This window comes from Ursus maritimus, unplaced genomic scaffold (assembly GCF_017311325.1).
Source record: "Ursus maritimus isolate PB19 unplaced genomic scaffold, ASM1731132v1 scaffold_24, whole genome shotgun sequence".
NCBI classification, from domain to species: Eukaryota; Metazoa; Chordata; class Mammalia; order Carnivora; family Ursidae; genus Ursus; species Ursus maritimus.
Genome location: NW_024424897.1, coordinates 11,822,983 through 11,832,160, shown reverse-complemented (window position 1 = coordinate 11,832,160; position 9,178 = coordinate 11,822,983). Strand labels below are relative to the sequence as shown.

Genomic DNA, 9,178 nt, shown 5'->3' with positions numbered 1-9,178 from the left:
GAACTGTTAGAGACCCAGTTGGGGTCAGAAAACTGGGGAACTGATTGGTGTCAGGAAAGAAAACAAAAAACAAAAAGCCTCCATTCATGAATATAGATGCAAAATCTTCCGTAAAATATTAGCAAATAAAATCAAGCATCCAGGGGTGCCTGGGTGGCTCAGATGGTTAAGCCTCTGACTTCAACTCAGGTCATGATCTCAGGGTCCTGGGATGGAGCCCATGTCAGGCTCCTTGCTCAGTGCGGAGCCTGCTTCTCCCTCTGCCTCTCCCCCCACCTCGTGTGTGCTCTCTCTCTCTCTCAAATAAATAAATTAAATCTTTTAAATTAATTAATTAATTAAAATCTTTTTAAAAATCAAGCATCCAACTAGGGTTTATCCCAGGAATGCAAGAATAACTCAATATTCTAAAAATCAATCAAGGTAATTCATCATAGTAGGAAAAAAATTCATAAAACTTCAGCCATACCTTGTTTTGTTGTGCGGCACTTTATTCACTTCAGAGATACTGTTTTTTACAAATTGAAGGTTGGTGGCAGCCCTGAGTCAAGCAAATCTATCGGCTCCATTTTTCTAACAGCATTTGCTTATTTCATGTCTCTGACATCTGTAATTCTCACAATATTTCAACCTTCTTTTTTTTTTTTAAGATTTGTTTATTTGAGAGAGAGAGAGAGGCACAGAGGGAGAGGGAAAAGCAGACTCCCCTCTGAGTAGGGAGCCCAACGCGGGGCTGGATGCCAGGACCCTGAGATCAGGACCCGAGCCAAAGACAGACACTTAACCGACTGAACCACCCAGCTGCCCCTCAAACTTTTGCATTATCACTATATTTGTTACGGTGATCTGTGATCAGTGATTACCACTCACTAAAAACTCAGATGAGCGGTAGCATATTTTAGCAATAAAGTCTTTTTAAAATAAAGTATTTTTAAGATACGTACATCACGTATTCAGAGATAATGCTATTGCACATTTAATAGACCACGGTATAGTGTAAACCTAACTTTTACATACACTGGGAAACCAAAAAATTCATCTGATTCGCTTTATTGCAATCTTTGCTTTATTACAGTGGTCAGGAACCAACCCCACAGTATCTCCAAGGTATGCATGTCTCTTGCTAGATTCATAAAATGATAACTTCAGGGAAAGTGATTTCAAAAGTGACACTGAATTCACCTTTCCTTCCTCCCTCCCCCTGCGTTCTGTCCCTCCAGTTTGAATTAATTTGTAGAAAACTGTAGTCTACCCTGGCCCTGGCCTGTGCCATAGACGATGCCACCTGTGTGTTGCAAGGGCTCCTGATTCTGTAATCACGGGATCCTCTGGCTTTACGTTTTGGGCCCCATCTCTGGCTCTCTGTGTCTTTCGCTGATTCTTCAATCTGCAAGACAAAACAGGAGGCTGGCCAGCGGATTCTACTGAATGATTGATCATGGTAGCCGGTATGCTGGTAGGTACCAGAGGGACGGATAGGAACCGAGGTCCTCTCCAAAGGTCCCACTGCTGATTCACGGCAGGGCTGAGATGTGAAACGTGAACCCAGGCAGTCCAGTTCCAGAATTCATCCTCTTAATCATTCCATGTCCCTAACTCTACAGGTACATAAACCAGCCAGGATACACGTGCTGTCAAAATACAAAAGAAAGTGATTAATTCTGACTGGGTGTGGGTTGATCCTGGAAAGCTTTTAAAGAAAGAGGTAGCAAGGTGCCCGGGTGGCTCAGCCGGTTAACGTCTGCCTTCGACTCAGGTCATGATCCCAGAGTCCTGGGATCGAGTCCCACATTGAGCCCCACATCTCCCAGTTCTGGAGGCTGGGAAGTCTGAGATCAGCTCTGTGACCCTGGTCCGTCATTTAGCCTCTCTGAATCTCTGTATTTTCATCCACTGAAGGGAAAAAATGTAATTCCTGTCCCATCTATTTAAAAAGGTAGTTGTGAAGAGCAAATGAAAACACTGAATGTGAACCAGATACTCTCTACGGCAACAGAGAAGCGGTGACAGCTGGGGTGGGGGTGCCAGCGATAGACGTCATTGTCACAGTCCGCCCTTCAGGGACCAGTCAGTAAAGCCACATAAGAAAAACTTAGCTAGACAACCTAATCCAGAGAGAAAAATGTAATTGAATCCTTATGGCTCCAATTCTATGATTGCTAAAGAGAAACAACATAAGCTTTGTCTGCTGGGAGCTGCGTTAGCAGGACCCAGCCAGAACTCAACACAAAGCGTGCCCCAGGTGGGCCACACGCATCCAAACTGCACAGGACCTCAAAGGGGGCAGAGGTGATCAGAATGGTCAAGGAACGCTTCCTGGAAGAAGCAGACGTTGAAGGGAGCCTGTGATTCAGCCAGGTAGAGAGGAAGGAGGTCTACACCAACCTGGCCGCGTTGGAGGAGGACAATCGGGCAGGGGAGCCCTGAATTGGAAAAATTCTACCTGCCACCCCTACTCAGCCAGCTTGCTCCTGAGGCTGGAAGGCCCCACCTTCCCAAAGAGGGATGGAGTGTGAAACAATGTCCTAAGTCAAAGCAGGGGGTCAGGGGGAGTTGGGATTCGTACTTCATTCTGTTGCTAAACCAGTATTTGCCGCTGAACCACCATCCTGAGAAAGGGGCTGGAATCAGGTGCACTGACCGTTGAAACCGTTCCAGACACAGTGCCAGCCACGCAGCCAGCCTGCGGGAAGGGCTGGGGCCCAGGTGGCACCCACGGCTCCCCAGGCAGAACTGACTGCACGCTTCATCTGCATGGACACTTTCTTGGCCCACAGATGGCTCTGGAATGGTGGCAGCATCTTGGCCACTGGGTCAACCAGGCGCCCGCAGCAGCAAGGGAGCAGAGGGGCGAGGCCAGGGGGGCGATGGGAGGGGCTGGGACGAGGCTGCTTCTCCTGGACATGGGGGGCCAGGGAACCACGGGCTGTGGGGGTCCCTCCTTGTGGTGGCAGCCGGAGGTGCCTTCTTCCCCAACACACACACACACACACACACACACACACACACACACACACCGTCAAGCTAGAGCTAGTCTCTAATGACATGGCTGAATACTTCCTCCTTTCACTCATAACTTCTCAGGTTATAAATAGCTTTTACCAAAAATACTATATTTCACTGGATGAACCGGCCATCTTATTAGTAGAGAGTTGGGTTGGGGGGGGGGTTCTAAGCAGATGGAGGAGTTTTATCCACTGGGCCAATTAGAAATTTAAACTTCTGTGATAAAAATGCCAGCAGGTTCCTTTCTTTCCCTTTGTGTTAAAAAAAAAAATCAGTCTATGAAGAATTTGAAACTAAGCTTCAAAGGGGATCAATAAGAACTATTTTTAAACAGACAAGGAAAAAAGAGGCAGATTTCTTGCCAGCAGCAAGGTCCCACTTTGTACAAAGGGCGGTTTGCTGGGCAGAGGGGAACGCGTGTGTGCCAGGTATGTCTTTCAAGAGTTGCTATGGTCTGAATGTTTGTGTCCCCCCAACATTCACAAGGGGAAACTGTTAAAATCCAAAACAAATGAAGACCAGCCTTGAAAATTCCCTAAGCAGAAAAAAAGAAAAAACAAAACAAAACAAAAAACCAGGTTAGTCATACAAACAAAGGTTGATTGAGCTTATTTTGCAAGGCTAACTTGACCTGCGTCATTTCTTGCTTATGCCTCTGGAAACTGTAAGCAAAATGTGAACAGTTGCTCCCGGTTTGCAAACTGTCTTTTGGTGTGGGCACAATCACCTTTTACTAATCACTACTTTGGTGATTCATTCATTTTCCTTCTGCAAAGTCTTCCTCAAAGAGATCAGTGCCCTTATAATAAAAGAGACCCCAGCGAGCTCCCTCGCCCCGTCCACGATGTAAGGACACCGCACAAAGTATGGGACTGGGAAGAGGGCTCTCGCCAGACCCGACCACGCTGGCGTCTCAGACTTCCAGCCTCCAAAACTGGAAGAAATAAATTTCTGTTGTTTATAAGCTACCCAGGCTGTGGTATTTTGTTACAGTGGCCTGAACAGACTGAGACCTCACAGAGTCTTTCCATTAGGATCCAGAATAGTTTTCCTCTGACCTTTTCCAATGTAAATTCAGTTAAGTGGTTCCCTAAAAAAGAGTTATAATAAATCTAATGTGCAAAACATAGGACTGACTCCTAAAGTCTCGGAGAGGTGATCTTGGCCATCTCCTCGTCTTTGGTGAACATCGCCCACCAAGAGAAGGTGCACCTCAATTTTAAAGCTTCCCAGAAAGGGTGTTGCTGGGGCATTTCTCTGGGCCCCCCTCATCTTGTGTTCTGCGCGCATCCCTTCTGAGGTATGTTCTTTCATTAGACACAGTGAAGACTCCTGGCCCTTCCCCACACTGTCACCCCAACACACACACACACACACACACACACACACACACACACACACACACACTGTTGCCCAGACCACAGCTTCCTGGCTCTCTAGAATCCTGACTTCTCACGACTAATTCCCGAGGCCACAAACCAGTGCTGCAATAAGGAGGTCACCTGTGACCTCTCTGACCCCACAACAAACCTAGCGTTTCCCTTCTCAGATTCCTGCTGACTGAGCTATGACATCAAGCATCTCGGAGAATCCAGATCGTCACTACAAGCATTTCAGGAGCAGGAGCGACCGTAGCCCGTCCACCCACGCCCACGGTTTCCCCTCACATTAAGCAGCTGTCACTCTTCATAGGATGTCAGGAAGCAGAGTGTTCCTATAAACCAGAGAGGGCTTCCAGGGGACCATACTAATCATACCCTTTGTTGTGCAAAGATGTGATAGGATCCCAAACCACAGCACTCTCTTCCCCAGTGGGACCCAACTCCTCTGTTGCCAATCACCGTCTCGATGCCCAAGTCCAAGTCCACGTGCCTCGCTAGCTGTGTCCAGCCTCAAAAAGTCCTCATTTCGGTTACATTCTCACTTCTGTTACATTCTGAACCTCCCTCTAGAAATAGAACTTGGCCATCACCAGCCGACTCTGGTCAACAACTGACACGCGACAGATCCCCAACTCAATGCATGTCCTCCCGATCCTGTGTCCTGCCCTCTTCGGACACCCCGTCTGCCTCAAGAACACCCTTGCACCCTTCAAGACCCAGCGAACCCAAGAGAATCTTCCAGAATCCTTTCATGATACTCCACCCAGGATACACAAGCAATTCTAAGTCCGTCCAAGCCTCCTTAAGATCCCTACTGCTTGTAGTCCTCGCCCAGGCCCAACTGTCTCCCTATGCTGAAGAGAAAAACATTTTAGAGGCTTGGAGGAACAATTCGTCCACCTTGACCCTCGCTGGCCAGAGCGGGACACAGGAGACAGGCCGGAGTCAGAACAGAGCCCTGTGGGTGTTAGGGGCCATACCAGGCTGCCTAGCCACACTCTTCTGTCCACTGTGTGTCATCGGCTCACTGCTCCCAGGCGAAGTTCCTGGACTATAGACTTTTTCTTCCTGCCACATTTTTTTTTTTAAGAGAGATAGAGAGAGGCAGAGAGGGGCAGAGGGAGAGGGAGGGAGAGACTCTTAAGCAGGCTCCACACCCAGCACGGAGCCCGATGCAGGGCTCGATTTCATGACCCCTGAGATCATGACCTTAGCTGAAATCAAGAGTCAGCAGCTTAACCAACTGAGATGCCCAGGCGCCCCTCTTTCTGCCACATCTTTTTTTTTTTTTTTAAGATTTTATTTATTTATGTGACAGAGAGACAGCAAGCGAGAGAGGGAACACAAGCAGGGGGAGTGGGAGAGGAAGAAGCAGGCTCCCAGCGGAGGAGCCCGATGTGGGACTCGATCCCGGAACACCGGGATCACGCCCTGAGCCGAAGGCAGACGCTTAACGACTGCGCCACCCAGGCGCCCCTCTGCCACATCTTAAGCAAGCCCAGGAGCCCTCCTTGGTGGGGTGCCAGCCAGCAGGCCCTGCAACAGAAATCAGAGGTGACAGCAGTGGGGCTGGTGGGCCTGTCTCTCTGAGAGCTTCACTGGACCTGAGAAGGACGCATGGCAGCCAGAGCAGAAAGAAGCAACCTTCTGACTGGGCACTTTTCTCCCAGTCCCCGATAAGCCTGTCACTTTCTAGGCAGCTAGAGTTGTAGTGAACCCAGGAGGACTTGGGTGAACTCTCTTAGCTCACAGAAAAGAAGACCTCCCATCCTTCCTCTTGCTCACATCAGACTGGTCTTTTGACCTTGATTTTGAACTTGAATCTGACCACATCCCTCACCTGCTCCAAATTCTTCAGTGGCTGCTTCTCGGGGAAATCAGGCCACCTCTGAAAGGCGCAGGAGCTCTGTATGATCCGTCTGTGCCTGCCCGTGCAGCCTCACACTCCCCCTGTATAATAATCTCAGCCATAGCAAACAACCTGCCTCCAACACCAGACTCCCACACACCTCTGCTCTGGCACATGCCACCCCCACCACCTGGGTCCTCCCTTCTTCCCTTCTTCCGCAGAAGTCCCTTCAGCCTCAGCCTCAAGGCGTTCTGGACTTGGGGTGCCTTCCCCTACTCCTCACACAGAATTGGAAACTCCAGTCCACTGCAGGGTCCACACTTTATATTTTCACTGTAGTAGTGAGAGCAGCTTCACTGCATCGCACCAGTTCTTCCAGTCTTGGTCCTTAACAACCTGTTTCCTTACCTGTAAAATTGGGGATAGTAATGGGACCTCATAGTGTTGGTGACAGGGCTGATCCTGGGAAGCGGCAGTGGGTAGCTGGGAAGTGAGCCAGGGGAAGGAAGGAGAGCAACACGGGGGGCATTCACGTGCAGGTGACCCCGTGGATCACCGGAGTTAGAGGGAGCCGCTCGGAACAGTCGTGCCTGAGCGCATAGGAAGCTCTGCACCCTCCGACATTTCGCCCAAACATTGCTGATTCTTCGGGACCAGCCGGCAGCTTGGAAACCTGAACAGATAATGTTGTTATTACAATATACACGGTCACTGAAAACCGGAGGGATGCCCTCCACTCCCGGCCACATGCCCCGCGCCTCCCCAGCATCTCCGCGGACACTTCCCAGAGTTGGCACCCCGCGCACCGCCCAGGGCCCAGGGCACAGGACCGCGCTCACCTTCTGCAGAAATGCCATCCTCGGCCTGTACTGTTGGCCTTGGTGTCGGATCGTCATCCCGGACCCTGGATGGATTCAGAAGCAGAACCCGAGCGGACCACAGGAGGGGAAGCCCCCGGCGAAGGCGCCCGCGTGGCCCGCACACGCCCTGGCGTCCCGGGGGAGGAGGGTGGCCGGGAGTGCCGGGCTGGGGCGGCTGCTGCTGCCGCCGGCGACGCCCCTTTACTCTGCCTCGGCCCCCGCCCCGGGAAAGCCACTGGAATCCGCGCCAGCCAATGAGCGCGCCGCGCCGCGGGCTTATTAGCATGCGCTGCGCTTGCGCCCACCTGCCGCCAGGGGGCGGGGTCTGGTCCCGGCGGGATCCCCGGGGAGCCTCAGGTGAGAGTGGGAGGATCTGCCGCAGAGAGCGAGCCTGGGACCGCATCCCTAAAACCTGGGGAAGTGAAGACAGTATACCATGGGTTTTGGATCCCTGGCTAGGCTGCCACCGAGTCACTGTGTGGCCCTCAGCAAGTCGCTTCAACTTTCTGAGCGTCAGTTCCTTATCTAATCGGAGAAAATCGACCGAGTGGTGAGAAGTGACACCTGTCTGACAAGTGCTTTGAGGTCAGAATGAAGAGCAGAGTTAATGGGCAGTGAAGTGTGATGCTTACCTGCGAGGTGGGCTGGCTGTGAACCCTGGACTTCCCCTAGCTTTAGCATCTCAAGCAAGTTATGGAAACTTTCTGGACTTCATTTTCTCCATCTTATCAGTGAGACTGGTGCATCCTCCTCCTTGTGTTTTGGGAGGGGCAGGGGCGATTTGGTTTAAGATTACTAACCTAATGCATGTAAAAGCACTTAGAATAGTGACTGACACTTGGTGAATATCAGGTAAACCATAGTTTCTCTCATGTCTCACTTTCTTAAAAATTACCATGCCTAGTGGCTCCCTTGTATACATAGAGATCTATGTCATCTCAGAATAATATGAGAACTCTTGTAGTAGTAAACAGAAGGAAGGGTATATATAGACTCAAATCAGATTACTTGGGGTCAAGCCTCAAATCTGGTATTCACTAACTAGCTGTGTGTCTTTGGGTAAGTTACTTAACCCCTCTGTGCTTCAGTTTCTGTAAAATGGGGATGGTCCAATGACTGTCCATGTCAAAGGGTATTAAGGGGAGATGAAGGAGTAAACAAATGAATAGATATCACTTGTTACTGTTATTAATATTAATAACATTAAAGTAAACACAAAACTTGAAATGAAATTAGGCTCAACTTGACAGTTACTTCCTTCCCCTTGTTCTCAATTTCTTCATCTATAAAGGGAGGGGCTAGAACTAACCAATCTCTGACAGGATGAGACCTCCCAGGTCTGAGACTCAGGATTCTCAGGGTCAAGGCATGCCCGTGTTTCATTTCTAGAGCTGGGCCCATGAAGCTGCAGTCAGAAGAGGACAGGTGGGCATTTGCCATAAGAGGCACACTCAGAGACCAACTCTGCAGATCATCTGGGTCCCATCCTGGTGGGAGAACCAAGTTCCTCCCAAGCTACCCAGATATCTTAGCTCTGACTTCAAGTGCTGGAAAACGGTTTCTGAAACCAAATTCTGAAATCTGGTTGACTCACAGGGAAATGACTTGACAAAAAGCCATGAGCTATAGCTCCCAGGCCCAGCGAGGCCACTGCATTGGTATATGAGAGACAGCAGGGAAGCACTCGTTTCATCCAGGTTTTCAAATTTATTGAAATGGGTTTTAGTGAAGTAATTACAGAATCCTTTTAAATGTTTCTCCACTCTCCTATTCTGTCTATTTGGGCTCCCTTTTTCCTTGATTAGGTTAGATCATGATTTATCTAAGATTTATCTATTCTAGTGAGATAGTGTGTGTGTGTGTGTTTACTTGAGAACTGGGTTTTATTTAAAAGGTCAAACTTTAAGATCATCTAGTTTATGGATATCCATGCTGTTTAGGTTAGGTAGCAGATGTGAACTGTAAACTAGAAAAATCTTTAGGTCTGTAAAATGACCACCTGTGTCACTTGGCATAACTTCTCCTCAAATAGTTCCTCTTGTGGTCTCAAAGTGACCATGTTTGGATGACAAATTACATGA

General features: G+C 49.2%; 1 protein-coding gene across 1 annotated transcript; it reads right to left on the bottom strand.

Moving 5' to 3' along the window:
* Positions 1–1,034: 1,034 nt before the first annotated feature.
* Positions 1,035–7,500, bottom strand: LOC103665909. The gene is made up of 3 exons (XM_008693943.2): positions 7,077–7,500; positions 6,646–6,910; positions 1,035–1,387 (listed from the first exon to the last, which is right to left on the bottom strand). The coding sequence occupies exons 1-3, from the start codon at positions 7,498–7,500 to the stop codon at positions 1,249–1,251; spliced, it is 828 nt and encodes a 275-aa protein (XP_008692165.2). The 3' UTR covers positions 1,035–1,248.
* Positions 7,501–9,178: the final 1,678 nt, after the last annotated feature.

Bases quoted from the DNA above. Each gene is read 5' to 3' on its own strand.
- LOC103665909 (XM_008693943.2), bottom strand. From the start codon at position 7,500: ATGCGGTCCCAGGCTCGCTCTCTGCGGCAGATCCTCCCACTCTCACCT. The intron at 6,911-7,076 runs GTGAGCGCGGTC...TTATCTGTTCAG, and splicing joins GGATGGCATTTCTGCAGAAG to GTTTCCAAGCTGCCGGCTGG. The intron at 1,388-6,645 runs GTAAGGAAACAG...TTTGTCTTGCAG, and splicing joins TACTATCCCCAATTTTACAG to ATTGAAGAATCAGCGAAAGA.